The sequence below is a fragment of the Balaenoptera musculus genome, chromosome 10 (assembly GCF_009873245.2).
Source record: "Balaenoptera musculus isolate JJ_BM4_2016_0621 chromosome 10, mBalMus1.pri.v3, whole genome shotgun sequence".
NCBI classification, from domain to species: Eukaryota; Metazoa; Chordata; class Mammalia; order Artiodactyla; family Balaenopteridae; genus Balaenoptera; species Balaenoptera musculus.
The window spans coordinates 1,359,641-1,379,068 of NC_045794.1; the positions used below are offsets into that span (position 1 = coordinate 1,359,641).

General features: G+C 47.6%; 2 protein-coding genes across 5 annotated transcripts in view; one reads left to right on the forward strand and one right to left on the reverse strand.

Moving 5' to 3' along the window:
* The window catches only part of CACNA1C (calcium voltage-gated channel subunit alpha1 C), a 557,739-nt gene that overhangs the window by 505,084 nt on the left and 33,227 nt on the right, over positions 1 to 19,428 (reverse strand). The window lies entirely within an intron of this gene.
* The window catches only part of DCP1B (decapping mRNA 1B), a 56,253-nt gene continuing 50,024 nt past the window's right edge, over positions 13,200 to 19,428 (forward strand). For all 3 annotated transcript variants that reach the window (XM_036865112.1, XM_036865113.1, XM_036865114.1), the window contains exons 1-2: positions 13,200 to 14,776; positions 18,573 to 18,613. In XM_036865112.1, the coding sequence (XP_036721007.1) occupies positions 14,624 to 14,776; positions 18,573 to 18,613 (194 nt within the window). In that variant the 5' untranslated portion in view covers positions 13,200 to 14,623. The remainder of the gene's footprint in view (positions 14,777 to 18,572; positions 18,614 to 19,428) is intronic.

Below are 19,428 nucleotides of genomic sequence, written 5' to 3' on the forward strand. Positions count from 1 at the left end.
CGCAGTGCTGGCCAGAGTGAGGACAAGTTTCCCCTCTTCCCGAGGCCCGTGTGCCGGCCGTGGGGCCGAGAGGGAGGGGCGGTGCAGTCTGCCTCCTGCTCCCCTCTTTCGTCCTGTCGCCTGGACTTGTGAACACGGCCGGGAGCCGTCTGGGGCCACACGGTGAAGACAGCAGTTCAGGGGCAGGGGGGCAGCAGGGAAGAAGGGCGCTGGGGGCCTGACCCCAGGAAACCCCAGGTGGACCCCGCCTGACAGTCAGAGCCCAGGCTCCAGGCCCTAAGTGGGAAGCCAGGAAATCAAGCCCTTCTGGAACCTTCTCCTAACTTGCCCCCCGCTTGCCTGGGCAGGCTTCTCATTTCTGGGATTCGGCCCTCAAGGTGCAGTAAAGACCCACGAAAACACCTCTTCGTGGATGGAAACCTGTGCGCTTTGGGCCAAGCGAAGGGCACTCAGGCTCAAAGTCTGTCCATTCCCAAAATACGAAGCCTCGTAAAACCCCTGAGCTGGATACGAAGTGAGGGCTCGAAAGTCGCCTACTTCAATCCCTCTCTAAACTGGGGCAAGATTAAGCTCCCAGGAGCCCAGCATTTCTGATTCTCAGCCCAGTGATCTTTCCAAGACACCTCCCGCCACTCGGAAGGAATCCACCATCTAACAGGCAGGGAAATGTCATTCAGGCAATGATGTCACAGAGAAGGTGTTGGTGGATGCGTGTCATTACATGTCATCTGGCCTTTCTCTCACCTTGTAGCCCTGGGCTGAGCCACATGTACTCAGAAAGGCACACGTTTGTTCAACTGGATTTCCTAAGACAACTGGAAGAGGACATAGGGGAGCACGGCCGTGACCTCTCCCGGCTGCTTTTCCGGGGACGGTCTCGGAGAGCCGCACCCCTGGCACCCGCCACAGGCCCAGCCAGGAAGGCGCCGTCGGCTCCCAAGGAAGCTCTCGCTCAGCAGGTGCAGATTCCTCTGGGGAAACCCTGGGGGCTTGTCCTCCCTGTCAACTGCTATAATGTGTCCATAAATTTCATGTGACTGAACACACAGTATCAAAGGAGTAGAAAGTAACAAAACCCCGAAATGGAAGAGTATCCCTGCCGGAACACAGCACATGCCCCAAGCATAATATCGAAGATACAAGGAAGGAGCTGGCCCCGAAGCCCCACCCTGGCCGCCGGCTGCCCGCTGGGCTTTCCGGGTGATGAGATTGGGAGCCCCCCATGGGAGCGGCTTCTACAGGTTACCCCAAAACACACTGACTGTCAGACGCACAGAGCACTGCATGCACCCGCCCCCAAAATACACGGCTCATTTGTCAGCTGGATCGTTTGTTTTCCATGCTAGACCCAGAACCAGTTAATAATGTTCAGGGCTCCGTGCAAAATGAAAATGCAGGGCTCCCTGTTCAAAATTCATAAAGAATTTCAAGACGGGGTCGGCAGAGCATTAAACCACGCTCGGAGCCCTTCTAGGTGGGGGACTGTACAAGTCACGCGTCCTCGAAGCCAGCCCCAGGTGGGCCCTACCTTCCTTCTGTAACGGTCTCTTCCTTACCAGGTAGAGTGGGTTATTTGTTAGGTTCTCTAGCTCTGGATCCAAGCCACCTGCATGCAAAGCCCAACTCCTCCATCTATAACCTGGGTGATCCTGAGCACGTTACGTGAGCCCTGAGCCTCAGCTTCCCGGCTGTAGGACAGAAGTGACAACACAGGGGATGACACGTACAAAGCTCGTGGCCTGTGGCAAGCACCTATTATCAGCTATTATTGGTGCTACCTGGTGGGAGCCAGCTGACTAAGGACGCACTGGGCGATCATCAGTGATTAGGGAGCGTCTGTGAGCTCAGTGTCCAGGAATAATTTCACTACTGGGGAAAAACAGTCAATGTGTGGCTATCTGTGTACTTAGCCTTGGAACTATTCTGTGAAAGACTTGGGTGTGGGCCCGAGAAGTCAGATCCCAGTAGGCAAACTTGGATTTTATACAAGGAAAAACTTTCTAATACACCATCTGCTGAGATGGTGTAATGAGTCCTCCGTCTCCAAGGGCATCCAAGGAGGCTGAACAAGCACCTTGTCAAGATGCAGAGCAGATTTATGTATTAGGTAGACGGCGTTCAAGTTCCCTTCCGTTCTCGAGGTGCTGTGGATTCACGGGGTTTCAGTGTTTCTATTCTGCAGCCACAATGTCTAAGTGTATTCCCTCCATGGCTTTCCAGCAAATCAGCCCTTCCTTCTTCCCTTCTCTCCCATTCAACCACTCGCACTAAAAAGGAAAAAAAATCTGTGAGCAAATCTATCAGTGCTCTGGTTAACGGGTCCCCTCGCACAAAGAACACGTCACCTAGCGGCCACCCCGCTCCACCACCATCCTCAAGCATCTCAACCTCAGCATCTCCCCTTCCTCCTTCCTTCCTACCCAACCCTTCACCCACTCCATTTAGACTCACACAGTTTGAAGCCAAAATAATGACCCAGGGACCCACAGTCTAGCCTCTACTTTTGTCCCTTCGGTAATCAGGAATCACATCTCTCAGTGGAGGGGGATAGATTTTACTCCCTCCTTAGGCAATGTTCAAGGGAGGGTTAAGCGTTTCTTAAAATGAGGGACTTGGGACCACTGCTTGCGTGTTGGTAAGAGAGTTAGGTTAGGACAGAAACCCCATCGTGATGGTTAGGGAAAGGCTCTGCCTTTGTCTTACCTGGTAGTTCTACTCACATGGACATTCGAGCACAGTGTGTTTAAAATCAGATTTGCCACATCTAAGTCAAGTTCTCTATCCCTGCCTGGTATGGGTCAAACTGAACTGAGTTTTCTTCCCAAATTAGTCGAGTCACGCTTGTTAAGACAGACGGCCCGAATTCCCTCTACAACAGCACCACTGTCTGCAACGCCAGGCCTGGCTCCATCCCAACTGACGGCGTGGCTGTTTGTCCACGGCCTCGAATGTCATGGTTCGTGGCCCCTTCGCTTTAATCCCCAAATGCCTCTCCACACCCTCACTTCCTTTTTCCTAGAAAAGGTGTGCGGGGGCCGACTTGAACCAGCTCTGAGAGGAGATTGTTAAATTTTCAGAAATTGTGTGAACCGATTGTCAAGTAGAGCCAGCATTAAAATCAAATTCTGGGGGCTTCCCTGGTGGCTCAGTGGTTAAGTATCTGCCTGCCAATGCAGGGGGCGCGGGTTCGATCCCTGGTCAGGGAACTAAGATCCCACACGCCACGGGGCAACTAAGCCTGTGTGCTCTGGAGCCCACACGCTGCAAGGAAGATCCCGTGTGCCACAACTAAGACCTGACGCAGCCAAATTAATTAATTAAAAAAACAAGAGTATAAAAATTGAATTCTGTATGCTTACGATGAAATAGATTACATTAAAAACTCAGGGAAGAAATACTCAAAAGCTCATCACTCCTCAACCGTTTTACTGCATTTTACCGTCATCTCTGTTCTCTGTTTAGCCCATCGCATCTGTGTGGTGGAAACACCCCCCCACGCTGGACCCCCGGTCTCCCCGCAACCCCACGTACGGCCAGGTTCTTGTCGCTATTTGAAATCAAGTCACAGCGAGAGTATTTACAGCAGGGAAATCAGCAAATGCTACCCATCTGCCCTTGATGTGTTGTTGTGTTAATTGTTTAGGCCAGGCGTCTGCAGACTGGCCGGTGGCTTGGTTTTGCAGACCCTCGAGCCCAGAATGGTCTTTACACGTTAAAGGACTGTGAAAAGTACTCGGAGCCTCACTCTTGGTGGGACGTGAACGTTGTGTTGTGTCCGTTTGGAAGGTGACCGATGGTTTGTCTAAGTGGTGCTGAGCCTTCCGGCCGAGACGGCAGCTCCAGCCAGGCTCGTCCGAAGAGCCTCCTTCTCCCCCCGGAGTGGGTCGGCACCAGGACTCGACTGACAACTGAATCTGATGGAGCTCAAGGCGAATGAATCCTACCGTCTCGCCACCAGACTCGCGTCAGCTCCACAGACCTAACAACAGTAAAATTATGTTTGATGACTAGAAGCATTAGGTAAGGGGAAAAAAACCCAGAAACAGCCGTCTCCACATCACAGTGTTAAGTGGCTATTTGGCCATTATCCAGGTAATTGGATCCTTGTAAGCAACCACGCCACCCCTTCTCTGCCTTCCCTCTGAAAGTCTATTTGGAAGCGTAATGATCCGCTTTGCCAAAATTAAGCAAGTAATTACGAAATCTGACTGTGTCCTCTTATTTTTGTAAGGGTGGTAATTCATCTCTGTATCATTCTGAAACCCATACATGCTGGAGAGCTCTTGAACGAGCCACCCTCATCTAAAGACCGACCTCGTGAGTATCGGCAGAATTCCTTAGATATTTACGGAGAAGGCAGTAATTAAATCTCAAGGCCGAAAACCAGCAGAAGCAAACATCTCAGTTGCCGAGACTCCTTTTCTCCGCGCCACCCACCACCATGTGCCTGGGTTTCCGCTGGTACTGAGCATAAGGGTCCCACCACCCATCCTGTTCAGGCCTCGGGATCATCCCTTCTCCTGACAGATTACTCTGTCTCCGGCCCTACCCATTCCCACATTGCAGCCAGAATAGTCCTTCTGAAACTTCCATGTCTCTTCTCCTTTAAAAACCTTCAAGTGAACCCCATTGTCAAATCCCAAAGGTGAAGCCAGTTGCCGGCTCCAGTCTGTCTTTCCCAAGTTCTATCCTTAATGAGCAGGAAGCCTCTATAATACATCAGTGGTTCCCACACTTTGATGCACATTAAAATCCCCCGGGAGCTTGAAAAATCCCCACGCTCAGGTCACGTCCCATCTCAATTAAATCAGAAGGTCATAGGGTAAAGTCAGAGTATGACACCTTAGTCAACACCAAAACTGAAATAATATTTTGGTCTCCCAGATTGCCTGGAGAACTAGAAACTGTTCTTAGAACTTTTTTTTTTTTTTACAAACCTACTGTCATAATAAGTACATGGTACAATCATTTGTTTTAGTGCTTCTCCTCCATTAAACTTTAAGGTCCTGGAAGGCAGGGTCTATATTTAATTTTTTTGTTATATTGATGATATTTAGGTAGTACTTGGCACCTAATAGACACCCAACAGATGTTTGTCAACTCAAAGAACAAATGAACAAGCAGATAAGCAAATGAATTATATCAAGCAGGAAACGCTGAAATGGAGTGAAGCTTAAGAGGCCTTGAAAATAAGGAATAAGGAACAAGGCCACTGATGTCATTTTAAAGGACAAAGCACCCATTTTACACCGAATTCATCACCATAGGCCTTGATAAATGTCCATGCTGGAAGGAGCACTGCCCGGAAATCAGGAGGCCTGATGTCTTATCCTGTTCTGCTATTAACAAATAACATCTCAGTCATTTATTTTTATTAAGTACTTGATACGTTTCAGGTGCTTGTATTTTTTGTCTGATTCTCAACAACAATCCTACAAAGTCGGTATCATTAATAACCTCATTTCACAGGGAAGGAAGCTGAGGTCTACACGGGATACGTAAATTGCCCAAGTTCCCACCCCAGCTGAGCCAGATTCGAACCCAGGGGGGCTCGGCCTTGGCACAGAGGCTGCAGTGAGAACCACTTGGAGGAGACTCCCAGGCCCGACCTCACGGCTGCATGCAGGAGTCTCGCTGGGCCCTGGCCACGGCTAGTCCTGTTTAAATGCCCTCCAGCAATCCTGAGGCGGCCGGGCTGGAGGATCTGCCTAGGCTGTCTCTCCTCTGACCGGGGTGACCTCAGCCCTCCAGCTCTGCTTCTTCATACAAAGAGGTGGCTGAAACCGCTTTTCTGCGTGACGATTCTAACTGTAATACCTAGGAATTACCCCTGCCTCCCCTCCACCCCCAACATCAAGTCCAGGCAAAAAGGGGGCTCCTGGAATCTCCATACGTGGACACCCAGCCAGCTACTCCTGGACTTTTCAGCCCCCACTAAAGGGAAATTGGGACTGGGATGGGTGACCACCATGGCTTTCTTTGTGAGATGCAGGGAAGGACATAAAAGCTCCTTAGAAAGAATAAGGAGGGGACTTCCCTGGTGGCACAGTGGTTGAGAATCTGCCTGCCAATGCAGGGGACACGGGTTCGAGCCCTGGTCCGGGAAGATCCCACATGCCGCGGAGCAACTAAGCCCATGCACCACAACTACTGAGCCTGCGCTCTAGAGCCCGCGAGTCACAACTATGGAAGCCCACGCGCCTAGAGCCGTGCTCCGCAACAAGAGAAGCCACCGCAATGAGAAGCCCGTGCACCGCAAGGAAGAGTAGCCCCCGCTCGCCACAACTAGAGAAAGCCCACGCACAGCAACGGAGACCCAACGCAGCCCCCCGCAAAATTAATTAATTAATTTTTTTAATAAAAGAAAGAAAGAATAAGGAGGAATCAATGTAGTCCGGTGAGTTAGCCCTGCCTGAGGACGGTCTCCCAGCCCTGGGGAGGGGCAGAGTACAGGAGGGTCCACAGACGGATAAACCAGCCTCCCCCAGGGACTGACGTGGTCGTTCCTGCCCTGCCTCAGAGTGACAAGACGGAGAGGACACAGACTGTCCTCTTGGGAAGGGAAACCCCAAGGAGCAGACGAGAGAGGGCTGAGCAGTGAGACCACTGGTGGTTCAAGTTCATGTGGGAGACCTGGGCCACAGCCCCTGGGAGGGTCTCACTCAGTCTGCTGAGCTCCACGGCCAGAGGGGATCGAGGTGGCTACGGGATGCCGCCGACAGTGCCACTCAGACCAGGCTCAAGATCCTCTCTAAGGCCAGAGGCTCAAACCACCCAAGAAAAGCCTCAAGGTCTAAGAGCAAAGGGGCACAGCCTCTACCCGTCAGGGCTGGTCCCCCATCTGGGCACAATCACAGGACATGCAAGGCCTTCATTCTGTCACACTTGGCAGTTCATTTACAGACATGGAAGCCTTTCTGGCGCCTCTGCCGTGTGTTCCCACAGCTCTCCGAACCTCCACGCAGTGCTGGCCCTGCTTTCTCGTCCTGACCTGTTTGTGCGGCCGTTTCCTGGTCAGACTGTGGACTCCAGAGGGCCTGGCGTGCCCGTCTTGGTCTCCGCAGCATTCAGTGCCTGTCCTGTTACAGAGCGTAACAAACGTTCATCAAGTGAATAAGCGACTACCTGTAAGGGTTTTCAGACAGACAAGTGTAGAGACACTTATTACCCACTTCTCGGGTGCTCTCGGGGCACAGACATGAACTGCTCTACTTATTATCAGAGGTCTCCCAGTTTAGGCTAAACATGGCTTATTTGGGTTAAATAAAGGTGTTTGCTTTCCTGACAGTTTCTAGTTTTCTTATCAAGCCAATGTCATTCTTAATAAGAGCAAACAAAACCAAAAAGCGACTTCAGTGTTTGCAGTTCTTAAAAAATGTACTTAGAATAGATAAACAGCAAGGACCTACTATATAGCACAGGGAACTATATTCAATACCTTGTAATAACGTATAACGGAAGAGAATCTGAAAAAGAATAGATACATACGTATAACTGAATCACTTTGCTGTACACCTGAAACTAACACAAAACAGTAAATCAACGATATTTCAATTAAAAAAAAATTTTTTAATATATTAATGCTACAGGCCTCAGAGGCAGCCCCCGCGTCGTCACGCCGTGAGCGGGCTCCCCAAGTCTGCACGTCAGCGGAGAAGGTCAAACACTGGAGAAACCATTTGTCACCAACAGGAAACGTAGAAAACACCCTGCGCTTTAATCTTCGAATGACCTCCAGGGAAACAAGCAAGGCTGTCTTCAGGTTTTGTCCACAGGGCAAGCAGAGCCCGCCCTGGACACTCAGACCCGGTTTAAAGCCTCGTGTTCTATGATGACATCAAAACATAGAGTGTTCCAAAGAGCTCGTTCAGCAATACTCACAACAGTCACAAAAATGTGTTACTATCTCCTTACTGCAAACTGGGAAAACTGGTCTGGTTTCGATTCACCCACAACCGCTGAAATGGGTGAGAGCATAGGAAAGCCTCTCCCCATCAACAAGGCCGTCCCACCGCCAACCTGCCTGACCTCCAGAGGGAGTGGGTACAGTCCCCGGGAACACCCGCGATTCCTGCAGGTGTAGACCCGAGGCCCCGTTCCAAGATCCCCAAGACACCACAGAAATAGCTGGTGGCCTGGCAGTGGCCGTTATGTGAAAATTAAGACTCCGGGCCATTAGTAAACAGCAGGCAGCAGTCACGCTGCACTTGGCGTTAGAGTACTTTGTGCTCTACACAAATTGTCTTTATAAACAATAAAGAACTAACTTTTGTTCTGGAAGTGAGGACGGCTCCCTGGAACAGGACACATACGCTGCTGTTATGCAGGGCAGCGGTCAGGGGCTGACCATCCGCACGGCCCTGCCTTGTACAGTCTGAGCCCTTCACGTGACTTTGTTATCCAGTTCTCACGACCACGCAGACAGGCAGACGTTATCCTTGCCCCTACTTTTCAGATGAAGAAACTGAGACCCAGAGTGTTCCAGAGACCCCGAGGCTCCACAGTGTAGAGGGGATTCAGATCCAGGCCTCTGACCCCAAGCTCATTACACTATATTGTCTCCAAAAAAGAACGACACCCTGCCACCGTGACTAGATTAAATTCTCTGCAGTTTAGGGAGATGGAAGGAATCCCAAATCCTAGGAAAATCAGTCAGCTAAAGTTACTCAGAAATATTTCTGGTCATTAAGGCATCCCCTAAACAGCAGGCCAGAAATATCAGTGACTTAAATGACATGAGTAGGAACAGAGGTCAAATCCAATCATAGTGGATCCCAAGGCGCATCCCAGCTCTCGTGTGTCCTGGGACTTTATTCCATTCAACGTCGCTGTCTCCAGCTACTGGGGCTCTCGCCGGCCCTCCCTCCCTTTCTGCAAACCCTAGTGCTTGTCTATACGTCACAACTTAACCCGTGATTATGTCACCTTTTATTGTCCCCATCTTTTCACATAAGCCAATCTTCGTGTCCTCGACCAGATTACAACCCTTGAGCACAGTTCCGAGGCTTTATCCTTGTCCCCTTTCCAATCCATCGTGTGCTTATGACGGACACAAACAGGTGCCTACTGGCCTGTAGAGTGTCCCTGACGCAAGTTACTCACTGATTTGTTAAATAACGTAGATCAGGGATCAGCAAACCTTGTCAAGGAGCAGAGAGTAACCATTTCAGGTATCGAAGCCCAGGCCGTCTGGTTTCATCACCTCCGCTGTTGCCTGGTGAAAGTGCCACGGACAATGCGGCGGGCGTGGCTGTGCCCCAATAAAACTTTATTTACAAACCAGGCAGAGGGCCAGACTTGGCCTATGGGCTGCAGCCTGTGGGCTCAGCAGAGACTATTTATGCTGGACCTGCAGGACGAGACACCACAGCGGCAGGTTCTGTCCCCAACTCCGGCCTCCAGCCCCTCCCAGGGTCCCAGCTCCTGATCAAGCCAAGTGTCTTTCCAGAGCCTCTCACCTTGGACTTAAGTGTAGTTCAGCACAACATCGTGCAGTTCATTTTCCTCTGGGGCTTCATACATCAGTTTAGAAAGAGAAAAGTCAATCACAAAGTGAAGAGCTGACACGGTCGGTTGTAACAATAACAAGTAATTAGAAAATTCTTCAAACGCATTCCACCCAGGGGTCCCTGACACCTTTTCCGGACCGCTTCTCATAGACCTCCATGGAAGTCATCACAGATAGGTTGAAACCTGCATTTCACCTAGATTAAAAATCTGCAGCGAGGGGCTTCCCTGGTGGCGCAGTGGTTAGGGATCCGCCTGCCAGTGCAGGGGACACGGGTTCGAGCCCTGGTCCAGGAAGATCCCACATGCTGCGGAGCAACTAAGCCTGCGAGCCACAACTGCTGAGCCTGCGCTCTAGAGCCCGTGAGCCACAACTACTGAGCCCGTGTGCTGCAACTACTGAAGCCCGCGCGCCTAGGGCCCGTGCTCCGCAACAAGAGAAACCACCGCAATGAGAAGCCTGTGCACCGCAACGCAGAGTAGCCCCCGCTCGCCGCAACTACAGAAAGCCTGTGCGCAGCAACGAAGACCCAATGCAGCCAAAAAAAAAAAAAAAAATCTGCAGCGAGGGCCAATCACTCTGGCAGGAGGCCATGTGAAGGAGCGCGAGGATAAACATTCCTTTCTCCCAACACGACTGCTTTCCTCTGAGAACAAGAAACAACCAAGGAAAGAAGAAAACCCTTTCTCTTTCTTGGCTAAAGCATTCAGCCCTCAGCTTTGATATAACATTTCAAAGTCCTTAACCGGCTGCTCCTCTGACCTAATTTCAAGACCTATTAAATAGATTATTCATTATTGTTTCCAGGCTTAGCTCCGTGTTTGCTGAGATGGCTGCGTCTGACATGGACAGGGGTGGTCCGATAAAGCAGCGCAGAACCTGGAGCTGGGAAGCAGCCTTCCAACTCAGCCCCTATATTCCACGGAAGTGAGGTGACTTGCCCAGAACTGTGGACTCCGCTAGAATCAGATGGCCATCAGGCCATCCCTAGACGACTTAGCGCCACCGCGATGAACCCGCCAGGACCACACACGCCCACCTCACCTGACAGCAGCTCAGAGTGCCGCGGACGACCCACTGACAACCGCACAAGCTGCTCCGCCCCAGGACAAGGCTCCTCCATGAGAAGTCGGCCCCGTTAAACAGCAGCTTCCTCACTTACGGGACACAGAGCTGCCTGTGTTTCCAGAGAGATGGCAGCTGGTCTCTGCATGGCTCCCACTGTCCCCTCCGTGGCACAGTCGTGAAGCAGGGAAGCGGTTCTTCTGCCTCCGACCCTCCCTTCCACATCCTGCTGCCTTGAGGGACTCGGGCTGGGCCCAGGCGCATCAGTTACCACAGTCAGGTCTTTGCCTTTTAAGCCTATATCTCTTCGTGGGGAATGAAAGGCCCTTCCTCTTCGTGCTCCAGGCAGCAACTGAAAAGATGTTACTGTAGACGCCCTCCAGGCCCACGAAGCCTTCACCTGACCCCTGACAATGAGCCTGGAAGGACTAGATTTTATGGGACTTGCAGAGAGAGGCAAACAGGGATCAGAAGAGAACATGCAAGAATGGTCCCCGCTCTGAAGAGCTCTGAAGAGATCCGGGCCCTTTCCGGGTCAGGTGAGCAGAGGGTCAGTCCAGGCAGCTGCTGGGCCCAGACCGGAGACATTCTAACCCTTTCTCCAGGCTACCTCCTATCCCCACCCATCAGGCCTCTTCCCTCCCCACATCTGCCCCTTCTCATTCTGTTCCAAGTCCCTCTGATGAGTGTTTCACATCTTAACCCCTTTGCAATCTCGTGCAACATCGACCTATATTTCCTACATCATTTCTTCCTCTAATTGTGGAGCTCCTGATAAATATGTCTTAGCTCACATCCTCCACCACAAAAAAATATCAGGAATGAACCGCCTTGGGATTTAATGTGTTCCTTGTCGCTTATGCAGAACTTTGTTGAGATGATTTGAGCTCTGGCTGGGTAATTAGACAAGAAGAATCCCTTCCGGGCTTCTATTAGAAATAATAATAATGATGATGATGATAATTATAACAGTAATAGCTTTTTCATTTGCAGAACATTTTACACATTGCAAATCTTTTCTGGGTACATTTTCTCCTCATTTGATCTCATTTACCCTGTGAAGTTGTGATATTATGATCCCCAAGTTCCAAGTGAGGTAAAAATAAGTTTAACCAGTTTCCCTTTCCAAGGGGGTGCCCTTTCTGCTGTGCTCTGCTGCTTCAAAAAGAAACAAACCATGCATTGAAAACAACTGATAACACACAGCTTCAAACCGTTTTCCTCCACTGGGAGAAAGAGGGCATTAACTGCCCACTTCTGTCACCATTTGGTATAAAATTCCCAGCATGAAGGGCAATTCATACAGGCAGCACCAGCAGGGCATCAGAGGCTGTTTTAGCCAATTTAGAATCACAAACTCTTAGGTGCATCCTGGAAGCTCCTCTTTCCCCTCCATTCCAATACATTCTACTACGGGACAAACGCAAAACTTAGAGGTCCTTTACACAGTAAAGAAAAGAGTACTAATAAACCAGACTGTGTATTTACATTTCTAGACAATCATGCCATAAAAAGTCAGTTTATATTTGTACACAAACATCCATACATGGCTACAAAACCAAACATTTTCCAGTTCTATATCTATTTCCAAACAATTTAAACATACTGTGTTCTTACAATTACCTTAAGTGGTGAATTTTATCTTAGTCATTGCAATGGCATAAACATCCTGGACCCAGACACTATTTTTTAAATCATACTATAACTTGTTTTAAATTGTGGTATACAACTTTGTAACACCAACTGTTAGCACATATTTTATCTCATTATGACAATTATAAAATAATCATGAAACCCAAAGACCCCAATATTTGTTCAAGGTATCATGATGAGGCTTCTGGAAACACAGGGTAAGTATGACCACACTGTGGAAGCCAGTGGAAATTGAAGTTATATGGATTTTAAAAGAATTTGCTCATTTTAAATGGCCTTTTAGAAGATGTGGTACATATATACAATGGAATATTACTCAGCCATAAAAAGGAACGAAATTGGGTCATTTATAGAGACATGGATGGACCTAGAGACTGTCATACAGAGTGAAGTAAGTCAGAAAGGGAAAAACAAATATCATATATTAATGCATATATGTGGAATCTAGAAAAATGGTACAGATGAACCAGTTTGCAAGGCAGAAATAGAGACACAGATGTAGAAAACAAACGTATGGACACCAAGGGGGGAAAGGGGGTGGGTGGGATGAATTGGGAGATTGGGATTGACATATATACACTAATATGTATAAAATAACTAGTGAGAAACTGCTGTATGGCACAGGGAACTCCACTTCGCTGTATAGTAGAAACTAACACAACATTGTAAAACAACTATACCCCAATTTTTTAAAAATGGCCTTTTACTAATAAAGAGCCTGTAACTTAGTATATTTGGATAAGTGATGATGACCTGATTTTACAAACACAGATTATTCAAGTAGAAATTAGGCAGAACTCTGTCTTCATCCTAGAAGGTTAGATCTTTAAGAATTTGGGGGGAAAAAAGAATTTAAGAGAACAAAGCTCTGGGGCCAGGAGACAAACAACATTGCAATGCTGAAGCCATTGCAGCATTATATATCTTCTTTTTCTGAGTGTGATCTCTAATCTTCAAGGTCTTTTCCCTTTTCTTTCTTGTTTTCTTTATAGCATGGAAAATTAAACAAACCTTTCCATTTTTTTCTATCTTTTTTAGAACGTAAACTCTGAAAGATCAGGACTTGTTATTGTACGCTCTTTCATGCCAACTTGGATCTCAGTATTCTGTAAATCATGAGCTCTTTTAAAAAGCTGATATTTAATCAGTAAATTTGACTAGCTCATGGTTGAGTTCAATAGAATCGGCATTTAACAATTTCTATTCAGCACAAGGCATTGGACCAAGTACTAGAGAGACAGCTAGGGTGTGTCTATGCTCCCTGAAATTATCAAAAGGGAGACTTCGCCTATAGACTCCAAGGCTCAAAGATATAAAAGAAACTTTAAAGCTTTATTGAAATATTTTAACAAAAATGTACATCCAGTTATGCATGTACCAGAGTGATCAACTTTCACCTTTCTCCCAAGTTTTAAAGAGGAACTCCCTCATCACAGGCTTTCCAAATACCCAGCAATCTCATCAGAAAAGACTTTAAGTATTGAGAAGCTGCCAAGCTCATGGCAGTGGATACACATTTTGTAAACTGCTCATTCTCGCTTGAAAGCTCAAAAATTATCATTGGTGACAATAATTACCCCTTGTTTTCCTGGAAGTGACAGGTGCACGTTATTTATTTTCTAAAAAAATGTCTGTCAAATGCCTGTCTGAATACCCATAGTTTGCCCATCTTTCTTTCAAGTAAAAATAGTGTTCCGTGAAAATAAAAATAAAAACACTAGCTCAGCTTGCGACTTAAGCACTCAAGTGTTTTCCTGGAGGCAAATATGGCAGCTCCGTGTTCAGGGCACGTACTCTGTGCTTTCTTCCTCTTTTTTTCACACAGAATTTTTAAAAGTGTACCAAAAGGTTGAAATGTAATAAAATTAATAATTTTTCTGCCTTATCACGTACACTGTCAAGTGACACTGGCCTGTACAGCGTGGCTCCTGCCTGGATTCCTGCTAAGACACCTGCACTTTCTCCCACCATTGTTTTTGCAGCATTCGTGCAAAAGTCAGCACAGGGCACGAGTCAGGTGAGTTTTAGGATTGTCACGAACACGGTTCTGACCCTCAGACCCCTGAAAGGGTCTCGGAGCCGCCAGGGCGTCGAGGACTGCACTTGAAGAACCACCCGGCGTCCGCGCACGAGAAATCGCAGATCCCTCCCTGTTCAGTTACGCACGCTCGAGGCGTGTTTATCACTACAGGTCTGACCGCGGAGCACCGAGGAGCAGACGTGCGCGGCGTCCAGCGATGGTCCGGTACCCGGGACGCTCGCAGGACCGCGCGGGGGCCGCCTTGCGGTTGCCGTGGCAACGATCGCGGGCGGGCGCGGCGCGGCCATCGACCGGTGACGCCTGCGCGCTCTGCGCTCTGCCGAGAGGGCTGCGGAGCCCCGCGGGCCGGCGGGAAGATGGCGGCGGCGGCGGCGGCGGGCTACCCAGCTGGGAAGGGGCGCGACATTAGCCTGGCGGCCCTGCGGCGCCACGACCCCTACATCAGCCGCATCGTGGACGTGGCCAGCCAGGTGGCCCTGTACACCTTCGGCCACCGGGCCAACGAGTGGGTGCGTGCGGGCAGGCGGGGCCGGGGACGGGCTGCGAGCGGGCGGGGAGGTCCCCCCGGCAGTCACTCGGGTCCGGCGTCCGCGGGCACCTCCCGCCGCGTTGAACTGAGTCACGGAGCGCGGGCAGGACTCAGCCCCGCGGAGCGGGTCAGACACCCTGCTCCGGCACGTCCCGGCGGTCAGCTAGGAGAGCCTCCCGACGGGACACAGCCCCAGTAGTTCACGTGGCCTCCCTATCTCCTTCCGCAGCCGGTCATTAAAGTTTACCCGAAAACCACTCACAGAAGCGAAGACACTAAGAAGTAGGTCCTAACATGGGAGAGAAGAGAACAGCTTTGCCCTAAGTTCGTAACCGAGGAAATTCACCGAAAAGAGGCAGGAATGGAGGGACGTGGGGACACCTGCCCCGCGAGGTCCCGGGGGAGGAAGCGCGCCGCTTCCTAGCTATGTCTCCCTAGTTTTCGGGGGCATGTGTCGCCTGGGTCTTCGTATCAAGGACGTTGAGCGACGAGGTGGACAAGTTTCAACGGCAACTTTTAAAATGCAGATATTCTACGTGCGGTTGTATACCGCTCTGTAGAAAAGCGCCAAAGGCATGATGTCCTAATTCTGCTGAGGAAATTCCGTAGTAGAGATGAGGATCGGGGGTGTGTCGTTCTCTGGGCTGACTTGACACCCGACCAAGAGTCTGGGGAATTCTGAGAAGTTAACGGGCACAGGAGAGGTTCCCCTTGAGTAACGGTTGTTTCCTACGGGCGTTGGACAGGGTCTCTGAGACACGTGTTACCAAAGTTACAGAGGCGGCCCTTCTACAGCCTCATCAGAAGTCACAAGTGGCACAATGCATTATTTACAGGAGTTGTGTTTTTCTGCTTCCTGGACTTGTTGCTTTCAGACAGCGCATAGTTCATCCCTTAGAAGATCATTCTTTCAAAGTACTCATCTTCAAGGCTGTGGTAGCCGAGAAAAAAAAAGAGACCTAGTTTAGCTGCAGGGCAGTTGCTGGGGGCAAACAAATTGATGCCGCGTCTCCATATGCCACCACAACGGGAGCTTTTGAACATAAGCCTAATAAATGTGTACAGGACATGCTTAAGAACAGAAGAGAAAGTATATGTAGGTGGGACATAAAGGAGGGAAATTCTTATTACACTGAATATGGATGAAGGCTAACTTAAGGCATTCAGAAGGAGGAATAAGGAATGAAGCGGGTACAGAAAATGAGCTGCTTTAAGGAAGCTTCAGAACGATTATGTCAGGACTGGAGTAGGAATTATGGAACTAGACCTACTTCCCATTGCCAGGAAAGCCCACTCCCCCAAAACACCAGTGTGTCTTAACCCTGGTGGTATTTTCACCTCTCAGCCCTTAGAGCAGTAGTTCTTAACTGGAGTCGATTTTGCTTCCAGGCAACACTGGCAGGGTCTTGAGAAAATTTTTAGTTGTCGCTTGGAGAGGGACCACGTTCCTGGCATCCAGAGGGTAGATGGCAGGGATTCTGCTAAACATCCTGCAGTACATGGGACAGGCCCCCACGACAAAGGTGAATCTGGCCCCAAATGTCAAAAGTGCTGAGCTTGAGAAGCTGCCGGATAGTGGGAGTGTTCCCTTTGTTTCTAGCTAGTGATTTTCTAAGTTCTGTGAGTCAGGATCTTTTGGAGTTTTAAAAAGTGCATCCCACCAAATCAAAAATCTCAGGATATGAGGCCCAAGCATTTGATATTTGTTGAAAGCTTCTTAGGTGACTCAAATGCTACATATGTGATTGAGAAAGGCAGATTTAGAGGGTAAATGGAGATTTACTTTTTCATTATTTTAACAGAATAATCAGATGTAGATTGCGTTGTTCTGAAAATGTCAAGTAGTCTGCCAAGTCCCAATAGTTTGCAAACTAGCACTATTTTACATTCTACTTCATTATTTTAAATTTTGAACTGCTTAATTTTTTAGCACTTGTTAGTTTTATAAGAGTGTAATATTAAATCATTAAATTGTACTTTTAAAATTTAAGCTAAAATCCCCCAGAACTGTGAACTAATACTTTAACATAAAAGTCTTCTTTAGGGACTTCCCTGGTGGTCTAAGTGCTAAGACTCTGCACTCCCAATGCAAGGGGCCCGGGTTCAATCCCTGGTCAGGGAACTAGATCCCACATGACGCAACTAAGAGTTCCCATGCCACAACTAAAAGATCCCACATGCTGCATCTAAGACCTGGCGCAGCCAAATAAATAAATAAATATTAAAAAAAAAAAAAAAGTCTTCTTTACTTGCAGGACCTAAGGAGGAGCTAATAGAATCTTGCTTTAACTGTTGCCCAAAACCCCAAACCTGGGCTGTGCCCAGAAAGAAAAAAAAAATCTGGTTACCCCTGGATAACTGGAGGGACGGAGAAAATGCGTGAATTTGAGCTGTTTCAGCCAGAATAGACCAGAATTTACATTTCCAAAGGCCTTTTTATCTAGGTGTCATAGAGCCTTAGATGAAAAATATGTTTTTAATCCAAAGATCTGCGTGGCGTAGGTTTGTTACCCCTTTTCAGTGGAGAAACTGAGACACAGAACAATAAACTAATTAAGAATTGCAAATTTGGAGTTAGAGAATAATTTCAGGAGAAGCATGCCTTTTACATTTCTGATTCTGGATTTTCCTTAAGGAACAGGTAATTTTTGTTACTACTTCATTCAGGAAGGAAGGAAACAGGTGAAAGGCTGTTAGGTTTCTGTGTGCTGATTTGCAGAAACATCCTGACTAGATCTCTGAGATGAAACAGTCCAGGGTCAAATACTGGAAGACAGAAAAGTGTTCTGTCCTCGTAGCAAGTGGTCACTTAATAGTAAATCCAGTTTAAGGATGATGAAATTACTCAAGCATGGAAAAGATCATGCTTGCAATTTTTTGTGTGCCGTTTCAGAATCATCATTTTAATATACCTTTATTTCTTAAAGAGTATTTTTCACCAAAATTACAGAGTACTTAAATTTTGAATGACTTTGCTAATGGATATATAAATAACAAAATATTGAGAGGTTAAATAGAATGCTGAAATTAAACCACGTAAATAGCAAAGATGAATTCTAAATTCTGAGTTATAATAGTCTGATTACTAGTTAATCAGACAAATGGGTACTTAAATTTTTTTTTAGTAAGCTGAACATTTTCATCAGGGCCTGGGGAGATGGAAAAGAGCCTTTCCCAGTGAACTGAAATGATAGTTTATCATTTTAAGTTTACAACTTTCCCAGTCCCTCTCAGGCAGAGTTCTTGAGTCTTAGCTTGGTAATGTTTCTGTCTAATTGAATTTCAAAGATCAGACTTGACTCTAAATATTCCACATCAAATAGGCGATTAATTTGTCTGAAAACTACAACAGCATTGCTGTCTCCTGTGTAGTAGTCAGAGTAGAGTTATCGGCAGGTCCGCTGCTCTCCTAGGTGACGGGATACGACAAGAGAAAAGGGAACCAGAAAACAGAGGAGGAGAAGGAAGTACAGACAGCGGTGGTTTCTGCGGCTGGCTGTGTCCCCAGGTCAGAGGGGAAGACAGCACTCTGGTTTAGTTTGTAAATGACAGTAGGAGGATGCTTCCCGCTGCTTAAGCAGCAGAGTCACAATGGGCAGGAAATCTGCATTTTCCTTTCCCTAAGAGTCACCCCTCCATTACATAGGTTTGACCCCGCTTGGAACTGATCGAATTCCTGTTCTCTAAGATGCTTATGTTTTCTGACCTCTGTGAGTGTTTCCTGTTGGTGAACAGAATATACATGTTTTGCTGTTTGTTTTGTTTTTATTTTTTAGGAAAAGACTGATGTGGAAGGAACCTTATTTGTTTACACAAGGTAAGAGTATTTCACTTTCATAAAGAAACTGATGGTCTTTCACTCATGTCTTAGCTCTGTTGTGTCACCCTTCAAGTGTAGTTTTATTTCAGAGAAGTGAAAGAACTTAGTTTGAAGTTATTAGTTTGAAGTTATTAGTTGACATAAGGAAGGGAATACTGAATAATGTCATCTGTGTGGTGTGATGAATACTAATTTCAGAATATAGTGTAAACTTCAGTGTAGATGAACTTAAATCTTTGTGTTCTTATAAAAGCAGTATTAACTATTTATTCTTTAATTCAAATGAATGGTACAAAGTGCTTGAGTATAATGGATTGGCAAGGAGCTAGAAGTACACTGGTAAGAATGTTAGATTATTTAACCAGCATTTGGAGGAGAGCATTATTGGTCACGCCCACCTCTTGACTCTTTGAAGAAGCGTGATCCGAAATTAAAGATGTCTCTTAGTCCTCCATTGTATAGCTAATGGAATATGTTTCAGGATAGATTTAATAAATTCATGTTTTTTGGTAATTTTTATCAGCTGCAGTTAATATCACACACGCACACAGAGATGTGTAGTATGTATATTGTCTTCACAGCTAAGCTGTTTATTCACATAAACATCTACGTAAGATCTCATAGCGGAGGCCCATCACCATCGGTGGGTTACAGAGATGTAATACAGAGGCCTGGTACAAACCCTTCCCACCCCACCCATGCTCATCTGTTTTACACACACATTCACCTTTGAGGGTAAACCACTGTGGATAGACTACCCCCGTACCAGTTGGCCCGTGACAAGCAGTGAGTGGGCGGGTGTGGCCCTGGGA